Source organism: Mesoplodon bidens (genome assembly GCF_964165515.1).
Source record: "Mesoplodon bidens genome assembly, chromosome: 8".
Lineage (NCBI taxonomy): Eukaryota > Metazoa > Chordata > Mammalia > Artiodactyla > Ziphiidae > Mesoplodon > Mesoplodon bidens.
In genome coordinates this window covers 14592880-14611108 of record NC_138165.1, presented here as the reverse complement: position 1 = coordinate 14611108, position 18229 = coordinate 14592880, and the positions used below count along the sequence as shown (strand labels likewise).

At 44.3% G+C, this 18229-nt stretch overlaps 1 protein-coding gene across 2 annotated transcripts in view; it reads right to left on the bottom strand.

Annotated features, from left to right (window-relative positions):
* Positions 1 to 15571, bottom strand: part of NIPA1 (NIPA magnesium transporter 1) — a 40401-nt gene extending 24830 nt beyond the window's left edge. For both annotated transcript variants that reach the window (XM_081242029.1, XM_081242028.1), the window contains exon 1: positions 15340 to 15571. In XM_081242029.1, the coding sequence (XP_081098155.1) occupies positions 15340 to 15502 (163 nt within the window). In that variant the 5' untranslated portion in view covers positions 15503 to 15571. The remainder of the gene's footprint in view (positions 1 to 15339) is intronic.
* Between the last annotated feature and the right edge of the window lie 2658 nt (positions 15572 to 18229).

The following is an 18229-nucleotide window of genomic DNA, read 5'->3' as shown; positions in this document are numbered from 1 at the left end:
TTTATATGTTGATTTCAAATGAGATTTGATCTTCCAAGTCCAATTCTCTCATGCATTTGCTGAAACCCATTTATATGATAATTTTTCTAGTACAGGGTTCTGTGACTTGCTACTTAAACAGGTTCATAATGTAGAACCTCTGTGACATCGCTTTTTTTTTTTTGCGGTACACGAGCCTCTCACTGTTGTGGCCTCTCCCGTTGCGGAGCACAGGCTCCGGACGTGCAAGCCCAGCGGCCATGGCTCACGGGCCCAGCCGCTCCGCGGCATGTGGGATCCTCCCGGACCGGGGCACAAATCCGCGTCCCCTGCATCGGCAGGTGGACTCTCAACCACTGCGCCACCAGGGAAGCCCTCCACCAACTTCTTTATTAATCACAAAGAGAAAAAGTTATCTTTACAGTACTCTAAGACCCTGACGGACATCACCTTAACTAAGTGGTCAACGTCAACACCATCAGCAGTGGGACAAACCAAATCCTGTGCCTCCTGAGGGCGCGCTGAGAAAGGCACAACATCACATCTGCAGTGCTCCTGCCAGAGTGCATCACCTGAATCTAATCAGGAGGAAATTGTGAAATGGTGCACATATCAGCTGGCCTGTATGCTTCAAAATCGGCAAGGTCACGAAAGACAAAGGCTGAGGTACTGTTGCAGATGACAGGAAACTAAAGAGATGTGACTAAACACATGATGTTAGATGGAAAAAAAGGTTGCTAGAAAGGACAGCATTGGGGCAACTGGCAAAACTTCAACATGGATTGTTGTAGATAACTGAGTAACAAAACCCCTTCACTTTCTGCATGAGAACGCGACTACAAAGCGAACAGCCATGTGGCCAGAGGACAGCACTTAAGGTAAAAATGACCTCTGATGGGCAAATGGCATCTGACTGGAGGTTGGGCTCCCCGAGTGCAATACTCGGAGAATAGGAACAGCTCTTTCAGGGCCTGGGAGTCCTGCCTCTATGACTTTATACTGGAGGGCATGAGGCTTGTAAGGCTGGGCAGCTGTGGCACCGTCTGCTGCAGTTCTGCCTCTGGGCCCCTAAAGCAGGCTCTGCCTCTGCTACCAGGCTCCAAGAGAGGGCCTGACACTGGCTGTGGCTCCTGTCCCATGTCCCTCTGAGTGTGTCTGATACAAAAGTGGCCCACGATGTCCTACATGTCAGGAAGTAGAGCTGAGCTGAAGAATGCCCTGCAGTGAACACTGCAGAACAATGATCAACTATTAGTACAGAATCCTTGTTCAATTTCCCAAACGTGCTAATCACACTGTGGCTATTTTAGAGCATGTCTTTTCCTTACATGTGGAATCTGAAAAAAAAAAAAAAGACACAGAATTGTCAAAGCAATCCTGAAGAAAAAGAACTAAGCTGGATGCATAATCCTCCCAGACTTCAGACAATACTACAAAGCTATGGTAATTAAGACTGCATGGTACTGGCACAAAAACAGACAGATCAATGGAACAGGATAGACAGCCCAGAAATAAACCTATATACCTATGGTCAATTAATCTTCAACAAAGGAGGCAAGAATATACAGTGGAGAAGACATTCTCTTCAGCAAGTGGTGTTGGGAAAGCTGGACAGCGTCACCTAAATCAATGAAATTAAAACACTCCCTCACACCATGTTCAAACATAAACTCAAAATGGCATAAAGACCTACATATAAGACATGACACCATAAAACTCCTAAAAGAGGACATAGGCAAAACATTCTCTGACATAAATTGTAGCAATAGTTTCTTAGATCAGACTCCCAAGGCAAAAGAAATAAAAGCAAAAATAGGGATTCCCTGGTGGCGCAGTGGTTGAGAGTCTGCCTGCCGATGCACGGGACACGGGTTCATGCCCCGGTCCGGGAAGATCCCACATGCCACGGAGCGGCTAGGCCCGTGAGCCATGGCCGTTGAGCCGGCGCGTCCAGAGCCGGTGCTCCACAACGGGACAGGCCACAACAGTGAGAGGCCCACATACCGAAAAAAAAAAAAAAAAAAGCAAAAATAAACAAATGGTACCTAATCAAACTTAAAAACTTTTGCACAGCAAAGGAAACCATCAACAAAACAAAAAGACCACCTACGGAATGGGAGAAAATATTTGCAAATGACACAACCAACAAGGGCTTAATTTCCAAAATATATAAACAGCTTATACAACTCAGTATCAAAAAAGCAAACAACCCAATCAAAAAATGGGCAGAAGATCTAAATAGACATTTCTCCAAAGAGGACATAAAGGTGGCCAACAGACAGATGAAAAGATGCTCAACATTGCTAATTATTAGAGAAATGCAAATCAAAACCACAATGAGGTATCGCCTCACACCTGTCAGAATGGCTATCATCAAAAAGTATACAAATAATAAATACTGGAGAGGGTGTGGAGAAAAGGGAACTCTCCTACACCGTTGGTAGGGATATAAATTGGTGCAGCCACTATGGAAAACAGTATGGAGGTTCCTTAAAGAACTAAAAATAGAGCTATCATATGATCCAGCAATCCCACTCTTGGTTATATATTGGGAAAAGATGAAAACTCTAATCTGAAAGGATACATGCAGCCTGATGTTCACAGCAGCACGATTTACAATAACCAAGACACGGAAGCAACCTGAGTGTCTATCGACAGATGAACAGATAAAGAAGATGTGGGGTGTGTGTGTGTGTGTGTGTGTACACACACACACACACACACACACACAAAATGGAACATTACTCAGCCATTAAAAAGAATGAAATATTGCCATCTGTAGCAATGTGGATAGACCTAGAGAATATCATACTAAGTGAAGTTAAGTCAAAAACAAACATTATATGATATCACTTACATGTGGACTCTAAAAATAATGCAAATGAATCTATATACAAAACAGAAACAGACTCACAGACACAGAAAGCAAAATTATGGTTACCAAAGGGGAAAGGGAGGGGCAGGTAAATAAGGACTATGGGGTTAACAGATACACATTACTATATATAAAATAGAAAAGCAACAAGAATTTACTGTATAACACAGAGAACAATATTCAGTATCTTGTAGTAACCTATAATAGAAAATAATCTGAAAAAATACATATAAATAACTGAATCACTTTGCTGAACACCTGAAACTAATATTGCAAATCAACTATATTTCAATTAAAAATTTTTTCAACAAAACCAAATTTATACATACAAAGAACAGATCAGTGGTCTTTATTTAATTATTGTTATATATGTTACATTTTTTATGTTACAAACCCAACAATATATTGTTGTAACTTATAATAAAGGTAATGTAAACTTTGTTATTTTATACCCTAAAGAAGCTTAGAAAACAAAGGAAATCAAGTATAGATTTACAGTAGACCTTTTCATTGTTATAAAATGTCCTTCTTGGGCTTCCCTAGTGCAATACCTCTGAGAACAGGAACAGCTCTTTAGCACAAAGCTAACAAATAACAAATAAATAACAAAGCTCTTAGCACAACTAAGCCCGTGTGCCACAACTACTGAGCTTGCGCTCTAGAGCCCACGAGCCACAACTACTGAAGCCCGCGTGCCTAGAGCCCGTGCTCCGCAACAAGAGAAGCCACAGCAATGAGAAGCCCGTGCACCGCAACGAGGACTGGCTCCCGCTCTCCACAACTAAAGAAAGCCCGTGCGCAGCAACGAAGACACAATGCAGCCAAAAATAAATGTCCTTTGGCTACGGTAACAATTTTTTTTTTTTCCTGTACGCGGGCCTCTCTCTGTTGGTGGTCTCTCCTGCTGCGGAGCACAGGCTCCGGATGCGCAGGCTCAGCGGCCATGGCTCACGGGCCCAGCCGCTCGGCGGCATGTGGGATCTTCCCGGACCGGGGCACGAACCCATGTCCCCTGCATCGGCAGGCGGACTCTCAACCACTGCGCCACCAGGGAAGCCCAAACATGATTTTTTTTTTTTTTTACAGTAACAATTTTTGCCTTAAAGTCTGTTCTGTTTCATACTAGCATGGCCACTCCTGCTCTCTTTTGTGTGTAAGTAAATATTCTTGCTTATTATTTAAAATAACTGTGAACACATTTCATTCTAGATCTTGAAGCTTGTTTTTATAGCAGATGCACACAATAATTTACTCAACAGCTTTTCAAAATTCTATATATAATATTCAAAAGATTTTAGGGACTCTGAGATCAAGGAATCAGTCACAATCTTTTCTGTTGGGGGTCTATGCTGGGGGCAGGGAAAGGCCAATTCCTTTTACTGTGATAAATACAGTTTTGTCATGAGTGCTTACGAAGTCATGGGATCACTGCTACAGCAGCAGCTAGAATGTGGGCAACACTCCTGCAGTGAAAGCTTGTCCAAGGATGCCAGCACAATGGGACCCACTGAGGCTCTCCTCTCTCACTGCTATAGTTTTCCCCACACCATTAACTACCATACAGCATGTGCTTTTGATAGTCTGAAATGGACTCTGTCACTAAAATGGGGAAGAACCTGGGATAACACGTATCCAAGGCTAGAGAAGTTATAACAAGCCTTTGGTCTCCCTTTAGTCAAAGGGTACAGGTTAGTTCCAAGTGTCTAGGGTCCTCCCACTCATACTCCCCAGGAGGAGCTTGTGTTTGCTGAAACCCAAAGGTATTGCGATCACTCTACTCTCACCTTTTAAGCCAATATTAGGCAAATTTTTTCTGCTTCCATGGACATTAAGTAAGTTAAGATTTTCTGTCGGGATACTTGCCCCACACCCCTAACTGTAGATCAAAGTGATGCTGCTCCCCATGGCCCCCAAGGGCTCCAGTTCAGCAAGATCCCCAGTGCCCACGGAAGTAGCCCATGGCTCTTCTTGCCCATCCACCTGTGCCTAGCATCCTCACTGAGCTGGCTGCCCCAGGTTCCATCCTCCTGCAGCCAGGAATTCCGAGGAACCTGCATTCCATGTTAGCCATTGGCCCTGTCATAGATATTATTTTCTTACGTCCTAAAATGACTTGGTTTCTTCACAGCTTTACCTTCATCACTGTCCCTAAAAATCCTAAAGTTACTCCCCTGACACCCTCAGGAGGCACCTGTTCAAGCCTACGGCCATGCTCATCCTCTTCCCAGCTGGGACTTTTCAAGTTCTCTGGCCCTGGCCTTAGCAAGAACAAGGAACCTCAGAATTGTAGAACACTGGTTTTCTGTTTGTTTATTTGACTATACTCATGCCTCCTCCCCTCCACTCCTAGGTGTGGGTTGCAAAGGTAGCAATACCTAAAGTCTAGAATTTTTCTCCCCCTCATACTGGAAACCTTGGATGCTAACTGAGAGTTGAACGGTTGTTTATAACAGCTGAACTACAAGACAAAGAAGTGTTGTGCAAATACAAAAGAGACTTGTCAGGATGATAATATCAATTGGCACTGATGTTGTCCAATCATGGACTCGTGGCTTTTAAAACCTTCCATTTAGGTTTAAATGTGTATCAGAAATGTCCTTAAAATATGACTTTCTAGCACAAAAATACAGGCAGTCATCTAGTTTATTTACTTTCTGATTCTACCACAGCAAAACTGCTTCCACTCGTGTGTGCTCTGGACAGCAACAACAGAGCTGCTCCTATCAGCAAAGCAAGAGTGGATCACTAAGTCCTTTACGAATTAATTAATGCCTTAACTTTAAAAAAATGTGTAAAAAGATGCTACATAGTTTTTACAGAGCTCTTAAAAAAGGACTATCAAGAAAATTTCTTTCCTGACACCAACACAGCTAGATGAGGGCATTAATTAGACTCAATTTGAGCACTTGGTATTCACCAATTTATGAATGGATTTAGTACTTGAAGTTCTTTTGTATGTTGGTTATTAGATATGCAGAACTTATTTTCCCAAAGAAATAGTTGGGCAATCTTGAAAAAGAAGAACAAAACTGTATGACATGCTATCTGATTTTAAGATTATAAAACTACATAATCAATACAGACTGGCGTAAGGATAGACATACACAATAAAACAGAATAGAGTTCAGAAATAGACTCACACATGTACAGTCAGATCATGGACTAAAGCAACAGTATAATTCAATAGGGAAATTCACTCAACAAGTGATGCTGAACCAAATGGATACCAGTAGGGAAACTACTGAACCTTGATTCATACCTCACTCATATACAAAAATTAACTCAAGATGGCTTACAGACCTAAAGGTAAAAGCTAAAGCTATAAAACTCCTAGAGGAAAACACAGGAGGATGCCATTGTGACCTGAGGAGAAACAAAGACTTTTTTTTGGCAGAAATCAAAAAGTACTAACCATGTAGAAGGAAAAAACTGATAAGTTAGACTTCATCAAAATTAAAAATGTCTGCTCTTCAAGAGGAAACATTAAGAAAATGAAAAGACAAGCCTCAGAGAAAATATTGCAATTCCTAAATCTGCCAAAGGACTTGTATCCAGATTATACATACATGTTATATATAATGCACAATACAATCCAGTAAAATACAGGCAAAAGTCTTGAAAAGACACCTCAAAAAGAGTGTATACAAATGGCCAATAAACTCATCAAAAGATGCTCAATATCATTAGGTATCAGGGGAATGTAAATTAAAATCACAATGAGATACCACTGTACACTCACCAGAATGGCTAAAATTAAACAGATGACAACACCAAATGTTGGAGAGAATGTGGAGCACCTGGAACTCTCATTCATTGCTGATGGGAGGGTAAAATGGTACAACTGTAGTTAGAAAGTGCTCAGCAGTTTCTTAAAATTTAATTATATACCTACTCCATGATCCAGCACTGCATGATCCAGCAATGCTCCAAGGTATTTACCCCAAAGATAAGAAGACTTTAAGTCAAAAAAGAATTATGTAAGAACTGTCATTGCAGCTTTCCTCAAACAGCAAAAATTTGGAAACAACCAAATTTTCAGAATAGATAAGCAAATTGTGGTATATTCAAACAATGGAACACTACTTAGCAATATAAGTATGACCGATACACATATCACGATGAATATTCAAACCATGATGAAAGAAAGAAAGAAGAGTAGACATAAGAGAATACATACTGTATGACTCCATTTATATGAAGTTCAAGAACAGGCAAAACTAATTCAGTCTATGCAGATGGATACTAGGAGAGCAGACCCTCTGGTGTAGGGAGGACAGGATGAAAAAGAACACGAGAGAACTTTCTAGGGTGACGGCAATAATCAACTTCTTTACCGAGGTGTTGTTTACACAGGTATATTTATTTGTCAAAACTCACCAAACTGGGACTTTCCCAGTGGTCCAGTGGTAAAGAATCTGCCTCCCAAGGCCACGGACGCAGGCTCAATCCCCGGTCAGGGAACTAAGATCCCACATGCCGCAGGGCAACTACGGCCTCACGCCACAGCTACTGAGCCAGCGCACCTCAACTGGAGAGCCTGCGTGATGCAAACTACAGAGCCCACGTGCTCTGGAGCCTGTGCGCTATAACTAGAGAGAGAAAACCCTCACGCCACAACTAAAGAGAAGCCCCACACACCGCAACGAAGATCTGGTGTGCGGCAACTAAGACCCGATGCAGCCAAAAATAAGATAAATAATAAAATAAATAAATAAAAATAAATCAATATTTTAAAAAATCATTCTTGTAAAAAAAAAAAAAAAACTCACCAAACTGACCCTTAAGATCTACGTAGCTGACTATATGTAATTATACTCCAATATTTAAAAAGAAAAAATAGTTTATAAACAATAGCTAAACTTCTAGGTTAGCCCACACAATGCTGACCATAATGCAATAACCAGTGTGACAGTTTCTCACAGTTTCTGTGGGAAATGACATTCGTTGTTTCACAGGGAATAAGTCCAGTATATATTAACACATACTCCCTCCAGGGAAGCTCTCTATCAAATGTTTACTGGAAGCATCACGTTCCTTGGTGAATACAAAGACTTATAAAGACTCGCGAGGCACGGTGTCTGCCCTTGAAAAGTGTTCTCTTCCTCCTCACCTTTAGTGCAGCATTTTCCCTCTCCCTTTCTCTGAAACCAGGGCTGCCCCCACTCACCCTGAGTACAGAGAAGCCAAAGTGGCCAATTCCTGTTTGCACGACAGGTAGATGTCAGGCATTTATACCTGTACTGTCAGGCTCTGTTGATGTGAACAGAACAATCTAAGAAAGTGAGCTCTCAGTCATGACTCCTATACACACACGTACTATACTGTACATACACATACACACAGTTTATTGAAACATCACCACTTTTAAAACTCTATTTTGAGGGAGCTACCCCAACATTCATATGCAAAGATACTCAATATAACATATTATACTAGCAAAGGAACTGGAAACACTCATGTCCTACAAAAGGAGAATGGTAACATTCATGCAGCCACTGAATATTTTTTCAAAGGATATTTAACAGCATGGGGATGACAGACTTGAGAGCAACCACAGGACATAAACTGGCACACGGTTTTCAAAGTACATGATGAAGAGGTGTACCACCCAACAGCAATGTATGGATCAAAACTGGATCCTGGTTCTAAAAGATAAACTGGGGAAAACTGATGAGATAATCACGGAAATTTGAACACTGACCAGGTATGTGAGAATATTAAAGAGTTATTGTTAATTTTTAGGTGCAATAAAGGTATTACAGTTATGTTTAACAAGGAGATGCTCACTGAAATACATAGATGAGATGGTATTCTGCCTGGAATTTGTCTCAAAAATTCCACTGGGGTGGAGGCAGAGGAGTGGCACTGGGGTGTAAATGAAATGAGATTGGCTCAGACTAATGATTGTTGAAGCTGGCGGATAGGTATATGGGGGTCTATTACACTATTTTCTCTATGTATATGTTTGACATTTTCCATAGTAAAAAGGGTTTTTTTAAGATTTTAAAGATATATATAATTTTTTTGGAATGTCTGATAGGTGGTGTTTATTTTATTATTCCCTATACCCTACATATGTGTTATATAATTTTTGCACACAGGATTTATTCATTAAAATTCAATTTTGAAATATAAGTATTGAATGTGACTAGGAAGAAATACACCCTAATTGTAACAGTGGTTACCTGAAGGTGAGGAGACGAATGCTTTTTATTTTCCTATTCGTAATTGTATGTACTTACCAGATTTTAAACAATGACCATATTTCTATAACCAAGAAGAAGATGCTCTTTTTTTTTTTGCGGTACGCGGGCCTCTCACTGTCGCGGCCTCTCCCGTTGCGGAGCACAGGCTCTGGACGCGCAGGCTCAGCGGCCATGGCTCACGGACCCAGCCGCTCCGCGGCATGTGGGATCCTCCCGGACTGGGGCACGAACCCGTGTCCCCTGCATCGGCAGGCGGACTCTCAACCACTGTGCCACCAGGGAAGCCCCAAGATGCTCTTTTAAAAGCATGACTATGCCCAGGTTCTGGGAATTCATGATATACTCTGCTGAGTAAGCATACCATACCAAAGAGCTCTGACTGGGCATGAACATGCAAGGTAAACCCTCTGCCTGCCCACCCTCCCTGGCTGATCCAGGCAATATCTAAAAGGGGTCAGTTTCTGGCCCAGAAACATTAGGGAGTGTGGGGTTAGGGAGTGTGGGATTGAGCATATTCTTCTTGAAAAGTGGTCTTTTTTAGCCGCTCATGGCTACCTTTTTTTTAAAAAAAAGGACTGGTTGGTTACTCATTGAGGACTTAAAGGGCTGGAAATATAAATTATGTTATATTTTATACTATTTATGTATAAATATTTTTGAAGAAAAAATATACTCTGTCCAACAGAAATTCATGAACACCAAAGGTATTTCATGTAGGAATTTATATTAGTGATCTATTCCCACATTTGTCACATGAAAATGATAAGAAATTCTTATTTGCCTTAGTTTCAGGGTATTATTAATACTTAATGTTTGGGGTATTATTATACTTATTTATAATAAAACAGTATCCGAGTACCAGCTTTTTCCACATAGACTGTGAAGCCCCTCATCAGAAAAGTCTTATCTATAGGTGAATTTATATATCTTTCCCCTCACCTTTCCCACCAGGAGCAGCAGAGAAAAACCACCTTCAAAGTCAACCCAAGCTGGGTTCAAATCCTGGTGCCGCCAGTCCTGTATCAGGTGCATGCCTCAACCTCCTCTCCTGTATCACACCTCCTGGGATCCATGTCCCTATGCCATCCCCTCCCACAGTGGACCTGGGTTGGCCCTGAGTACACCAACAGAATGTGGCAGAAGTGGTATTGCCAGACCTCCACGGCTAGGGCACAGGGATCCATTCGGCGTTCACCTTAGTCTTTGGAAGGTTTGGTCTAGGGGAAGCTATCCACCATGTAATGGGTCTGACTTCCCTGAGACCACTACGGTGTAAGGAAGCCCACGGGAGCCACGTGTGAAGAGAGTACATGGAAGGGGTTTCCCTGGTGGCGCAGTGGTTGGGAGTCCGCCTGCTGATGCAGGGGACATGGGTTCGTGCCCCCGTCCGGGAAGATCCCACATGCCATGGCTGCTGAGCCTGCGCGTCCGGAGCCTGTGCTCCGCAACGGGAGAGGCCACAACAGTGAGAGGCCCGCGTACCGAAAAAAAAAAAAAAAAAAAAAAAAGAGTATATGCAGGGATGAAAAGAGGTGGTGGGGGGAGGTAGCTCAGGAACCATCTTGCTGTCTCAGCTATCCCAGACAAGAGAGGAAGAAGTCATCTCAGATGACTCTAGCCCCAGCCACCATCTGACTGCAGCCCACTGGAGACCCCAAGGAAGCGGGGCCCATCTGAGTCCAGCCAGCTCATGGAACGTGACAGATGCATGAGTCCGGGACATCATAAGTCTTCTGTAAGCAGCAGCCTTCTTTATCTTCTCTTCTCATGGAAATACTATCAAGTAAACCAGATATGTACAGGCTGTGGAGCCATTCAAATGCTCTTAACACTCGCCCTATTCTCACATGTTCCTTATCAACCATCTCCCCTTGGAGCTAGATAGATATCAGGGTTACAGATGTTCAGATCTAGCAGTAACTCTGGATTCTGTTACTTAGCAGAGGCCACAGGTAAATGAGGTCAGCTCTGAATAATTTGAAGAAAGCTCGGAAATAAAATACGAGGTTTGGTTTTACCCTCCACTCCAGGGTTACTCACAGCCAATTAGAGAGCATTACTGAGTGTCCACCACATGCCTCCCAGTGGACGGGACATGTGCCCTGCCTTGAAGAGCCAGGATCCAGGGGGAGCACAGACAAGTGAACAAGCCATCACACCACAGGTTTCAGGGGCAGGAAGGGGCTAAAGACAGGCACCAAGAAGTCACACGGCAGGAGAGGAAGCTGACCCCATCCGTCAGGGTCTGGAGGGTGTACAGAAGCTGGAGCAACTAACCACACAAAGGGCTGCAGGGGTGAAGATAACGTGTGTGTCTCAGCTCTGGGTTTGGGGGTACACGCACCGAGGTGTGTGCCTGGGAATGGCAAGAGAGGCGAGGAGAAAACGTGTACATTCCGTGACCAGAGAGCACATGGCCTCCAAAATCAGTACAGAAGGCTTGAGCCTAGCAGGTGGGCTGCTTGGATCCCAGGTTCCACTTTCACGAGACAACTCACTCATTCCGAGCATCTTAGCAGTGTGACTACACCACTAGGCTGTACTCCTCTCAGGAAGGAGACTGTGAAACCTGAAAAGGACTTTTTTTATGGTGTTAAAATATATATCATAATATTTAGCATTTTCACCATTTTTAAGTGTACAGTTCCATGGCATTAAGTACATTCACCTTGTTGTGCAATCATCACCACCGTCCATCTCCAGAACTAACCCATCCTCCAAAACAGACACTCTGTGCCCATTACACACTGACTTCCCACCCCACCTCCTCACAGCCCCCTGCAACACCATTCTACTTTCCGTCTCTGTGAATCTGACTATTCTAGGTGCCTCATATGAGTGGAATCATGCAAGGTTTGTCCTTTTGTGACTGATTTATTTCGCTTAGCATAATGTCCTCAAGGCTCATCCATGCTGTAGCATGTGTCAGAATTTCCTTCCTTTTTAAGACTAAGGAATATTCCTTTGAACGTATATACCACAATTTGTTCCACATTTTCTCTACTGTGAATAATGCTGCTATGAACATGGGTGTGCAAATACCTGTTCAAGTCCCTGCTTTCATTTCTTCTGGATATACATCCTCAGAAGTGGAATTGCTGGGTCATATGGTAATTCTACATTTAATTTTTTGAAGAACCTCCCTGCTGTTTTTCATAGCAGCTGCACCATTTTACATTCCCACCAACAGTGCACAAGGGTTCAAATTTCTCAACATCCTCACCAATGCTTATTTTCTGCTTTTTTTTTTTTTAAACAATAGCCATCCTAATGTGTGTTAGGTGGTATCTCTCAGTTTTGATGAAAGGGATTTTAAAAAGATCGTGGTTCTTCCTGGCCTAGGACATTCTACATAGAGTCATTCATCTATGCAATTCTATGACTTCCCTGAGGCTGTCTCCACAATGTCTGTCTGAGGGCAGGACATCATCCCCCCCAGCTAAGAGGCTCCCAGGCCATCCTCACCTATCCACCCGCACAGAAGTCTAATGTTGCAACTGGCTTTCAACAAATTATCTTCAGACTTGACGGTCACCTTGTTTCTCTCTTCTAAGCGCTGCTTCAAGTGGGCTCTAACACTAAACATACTATCAATGACCTGTGGCCCCAGGTATCCCCTGCCCTCTTCCCATCTTCAGGGTCTTTCAAAGCCACACCAAGAGTGAGGCAGTTAGTTCACCTTGAGCCTGTGTTGTGGATGGTGCTCCTAGCCTATCCATTCCATTCCATGAATGACATTCCATTCATTGGGAAGGTCCTCTCAAGAGTGCGGGAAAACTGGGAACAGAGAAAGCGACACCCCAACTCCTCCCCAACAAAGGAAGGGCTGTGACCAGAACTTGGCTCTCCTGAAGCTGAGACCTGAAAGAAACGCTGGTGCATGGCAATGCAAGAAAGCTGAAACTTTCAGTGAGACAGCTTTTTACAGTGTAAGACCATCAGGTCTCCCTTAGCACAAGAACTTGACTCCCCAGTTTTTAGCCACCCCCTCTTGCCTCCCATCTCCCCCATTTCAGTCATTTCACAACGGCCAACTATGCTGCTTACTAGCAGAGGTACAAAAAGGTTCCAGGGGGAGGAGATGCTAAAACTATGCATCCTCAATACCTACAACGGTGCCTGGCACATACTAAGAGTTTCGTGAACATCTGTTGAACAAATCAAAACTAAATTTATCAAAACAAGACTATATGTCGGTCTTCCACCATTACGAGCAAGCCAGGTAGCTTGAATTAGCAGTGGTGGGTAGTAACTGGAGAAGTAAGAAATCAGCAAATACCACATTTTCACTCATTTATTTAAGGGCATAGTCTGCAGGTATAAATAAAACCATGAATAATGTTTTTTTTTTCAGGTTGCTGTGTTTTTTATTTTCTTAGGCACTAATTCCCTTGAACACATAAGCTGAGCTGAAATAACATATTTAGTTTTACTCAATAGTTACTGTTTTCTGTTAACTGACGTCTAGATTCAGGTTTCCTTAGATTTTACCTAACGTCTTATGGCCATGTGTCCTCAGGCTCCTCCTGGCTGAGACAGTCTGTCAGACTTTACGACCTTGACAGGAGGACTGGTCAGGTCCTTTGCAGGCTGTTCCTGAATTCAGGTTTGTGTGATGTTTTGCTCATGGTTAGACTGGGGTCATGGGTTTTGGAGATCATGTACCTATCCTATCAAGGGCACGTGTGTTGTTTATTTTTGAATCATGACGAACATGTCACCCACCCCTGGAGCCCCTCAAACTGACAGGTGCTCCCTGAACAGTGTGCTGCCAGATGTGCATTTGCTACCTTAGAGATACATCTGCATCCTAGGGAAACCACGCTTGGCTTTATTTAGATTTTATGTACAGACTGCAATGTTTTCACTTCGAAGTTGAATTCTTTAACAAATATCTATGATTTTATATTTTCACTCAAGATTGTAGGTCCCTTTATCTCTTTCCTCACTCCTGGCTGATCATCCAGGGCACTCAAGAGTTTCACTTGCGTTATAGAATCCGAACTATTAAATAAGTTTACTTCTTCTTAAACCCGTGACCTGGCGGTTTCCCCCTTCTCAGAGAGCTCCTAACACTATTCTGCCATGGCTCACGGGCCCAGCCGCTCCGCGGCATGTGGGATCTTCCCGGACCGGGGCACGAACCCACGTCCCCTGCATCGGCAGGCAGACTCTCAACCACTGCGCCACCAGGGAAGCCCTAACACTATTCTTGTAGAACAACCACAAGACTCTCTCAGTCCTTCTGGACACGTTCAGTTTCAGTTTCAAAGCATGCTACATCTTGCGTTCAGTAAACTGTCTCGGGCCTCTCTTAGCACAGAACACTGGCAAAGAACTCTGCTACATCTTACACTTTCCACATTGATAAGCAGTGGTGTTTGATGGCTTATCCACCCAGGGAATACTCAGTTGGCCCAGTTTTGGTGGTTTTAATCTTCCTTGAGTGTTCTTCACACTGAAGATCACTTGTAGTCAGATGGGTCCAATCTAAACCAGAGATGCTTCAATCAAGGACCCCAGGAACAGAAGCCACAGGAAAGGTCAGACCTCTCGCTCGACCCTGAGAGCGAGCGCCTCCTTGGCCCGCAGGTCCCACACCGGCCTGCCTAGCACACAGCTCTTAACTTCTGCACTGGTGTGGCCACTGCAGGGCGAGAAGTCAGCAGGTCCTGCCCTCCAAGTGCACCCCAGGCTGGAGTCACAGCAAAGGCGGGAGGCCCGTCGCTCCTTCTGAGCAGGCACTGGGCTCCGACCATTCGGGGGATACTGCAAACAGGAAGCTTTCCCTAGCAGCCGGTGGGTGCGGGTGACAGGGACGCCTGGGCGCCAACCAGAGGGCAGGTCGCTGGGATGCACGGCTGCAAACCGATTGGGTCTGGGAGGGAGGAAAGAAGTCAGCTGGAGAAACCTTATAAAACTGAAGAAGGCTTCGCCAGCGCCGGGAAGGGAGAAAAACCGTGGCGGGGACACAACTACCACCGCTCAGGGCGCACCGGCTAATTCCCAGGCCGCCACCGGAGCTGCTGGAGGACTAGGCTCGGCCGCGGTGGCGGCGCTTCTGGCGCACAGGACCGCGTCCGCGCCTGCGCTGCGGGTGGTCTAGGGGGCCTCGCGCCGCGCAGCTGGCCCTCCGAGGTGCCCCGCGCCGTCTCCGGACCCCACTCCGGCGACGACCGGAACCCCCCCGCCCCCCGCGGCGGTTCCCCTCCCCACGGCCGGCGGCTGCTCCCTCCACGCCTCCGCCCCCACCCCGAGCAGGGCCGCGGCCCGCCCTACCTCGCCGCTTGGCGCGCACGATGCCCTTCTTCTGCAGCACGAACGTGGACCCGTTCACCAGGCTCGACACCACGGCCACGCCCAGGCCGAGCGACACGGCGGCGGGGCTCGGGCTGCGCGCCCCCTCCCCGGCCGCCGCCGCTGCAGCCGCTGCAGTCCCCATTCCGCCGGCGCCCGCCCTCCGCGCCTGCGCGCTCGCCCGCCGGGCCTGGAGGCGGGGGCCGGCTCCGCGGCCCAGAGCCACTGGGGTGCGGGGGACCGGGGCTCGGCAGGGGCGGGGTGGAGCCGGGGCTCCGGGAGGGGGTGAGAGGGGGGAGGAGGGGGAGGAGCGCGTTGGGAGAGGCGGCGGCGGCGAGGAGTGGGGTGCGGTGGCAGGTGGGTGGGCGCAGAGGCCGAGCTTCAGGCTTGGCCGTGCAAATACAGGGCCCCCAGTTAAGTTTGCCTCTCAGGTAAACAGATGGGTTTTGGTGGATGTCCCATGCGATATTTAGGACTGGAAGAGCGCCAGCAAGACGCAGCGTTCGCTGGGATCCTGGTCCCTCACAAAGCTGTTCCGGGGCCCGCAGAGAGCCGCCCCTGGGGCCTGAAACCAAGACACGTCAGCTGTGGAAACTCGAATGGGACCGCTGAACGAAGGGAGGTCATCTGTCTCCGCACTGGAGCAGTGAGCTCGTGATCGCACCGTCCAATTTACTGGTTTATTTTTAATAAAATATACCAAAATTACAGAAAACATGGGGCAATATTTTAAAATGACTCAATCCCACAACCCTAGCCTAATAGTTATTGTTTTCCCACCTAAAGTACAATTGCAATGACAATATACAAAATATCCTTTTTATTTAATATATCATAATCAGTTTTTACGTTGCTACATAATGATTATTTTAATGACGGTATAATTTCCCATAAAGTTAATTACCGTAATTTGTCTAACTGTTCGGCTGTCGTTGGATGTTAGGTTGCTCCCAGTTTTTTTTTTTTTTCTATTATAAGTGATGCCGTGATGAACGTCTTCGTAAATTTTGAAAAAACTAAAGAGTATCAACCTATACCTGTATGCATCACTGTTTGTGAAGCAATATAAAATCAAATACTATTTCTGTATGAAAACTTTTATGCTGAATGAATCTAGTCCTTTGCTTATTCTTTTTTTGTTGTGGCAGCATATATATAACAAAACTTGCCATTTTAGCCATAGTTAAATGTACAATTCAGTGGCATTAATTACATTAACAGTGTTGTGCAACCCTCACCACTGTCCATTTCCAAAACTACTCCATCACTCCAAACAGAAACTCGATACCCGTAAAGCAGTTATCTCCCATTTCTCCTCCCCCCCAGTCTCTGCTAATCACTAACCTACTTTCTGCCTCTATGAATTTGCCTATTCTAGATATTTCACATGAGTGAAATTGCACAATATTTGTCCTTCTGTGACTGGCTCATGTCACTTAGTATAATGTTTCAAGCTTCATCCATATTGTAGCATATGTCAGAACATCATTACTTTTTTATGGCTCAGTAATATTCCATTGTATGTAAATATAGTAGTCCCCTTTATGCAAGGTTTCACTTTCCTTGGTTTCAGTTACCCAAAGTCAACGTGGTCCAAAAATGTTAATAGAAGATTCCAGCAATAAGCAATTCATAAACTTTAAATTGCATGCTGTTCTGAGTAGTATGCTGAAATCTCATTCCATCCTGCCCGGGACATGAATCATCCCTTTGCCCATTGTATACCGTCCATTTAGTCACTTAGTAGCAACTCAGTTATCACATCGACTACTGGGTACCGCAGGGCTTGTGTTCATGCAACCCTTATTTTACTTAATAACAGCCCCAAAGCACAAGAGTAGTGATGCTGACAATTTGGATATGCCAAAGAGAAGCTGTAAAATGCTTCCTTTAAGTGAAAAGGTGAAAGTTTTGAACTTAATAAGGAAAGGAAAGAAAAAAATTGTATTTTGAGGTCAATAAGATCTACACTTAGAATCTTCTATCCATAAACTGTGAAGAAGGAAAAAGAAATTTGTGCTAGTTTCACTGTCCCACCTCAGACTGCAAAAGTTATGGCCACAGTGCATGATAACTGCTTAGTTAAGATGAAAGAGGCATTAAATTTGTACAATAAGATATTTAGAGAGAGACTACATTCACATAACTTTTATTACACTATATTGTCATAACTGTTCTATTTTATCAGTGTTGTTATTAATCTCTCACTGTGCCTAATTTACAAATTAAACATTGTCATAGGTATGTATGTACATCTGTATGTATAGGAAAAAATAGTATATATAGAGTTCAGTACGATTTGAGGTTTCAGGCATCCACTGGAGCTCTTGGAGGGTATAGCCTGCAGATAAAGGGGGACTACTGTACGACATTTAAAAAAAAAACTTTATTGGAGTATAACTGCTTTACAATGTTGTGTTAGTTTCTGCTGTAGCACAAAAAGAATCAGCTATATGTATACATATATCCCCATATCTCCTCCCTCTTGCACCTCCCTCACACCCTCCATATCCCACCCCTCTAGGTGATCACAAAGCACTGAGCTGATCTCCCTCTGCTAGGCAGCTACTTCCCACTAGCTATCTATTTTACATTTGCCAGTGTATATATGTCAGTGTTACTCTCTGACTTCGTCCCTGCTTACCCTTCCCCCTCCCCATGTCCTCAAGTCCATTCTCTACATCTGCATCTTTATTCTTGTCCTGCCCCTAGGTTCATCACAACCATTTTGTTTTTTTAGATTCCATATGTATGTGTCAGCATATGGTATTTGTTTTTCTCTTTCTGACTTACTTCACTCTGTATGACAGACTCTAGGTCCATCCACCTCACTGCAAATAATTCAATTTCATTTCTTTTCATGGCAGAGTAA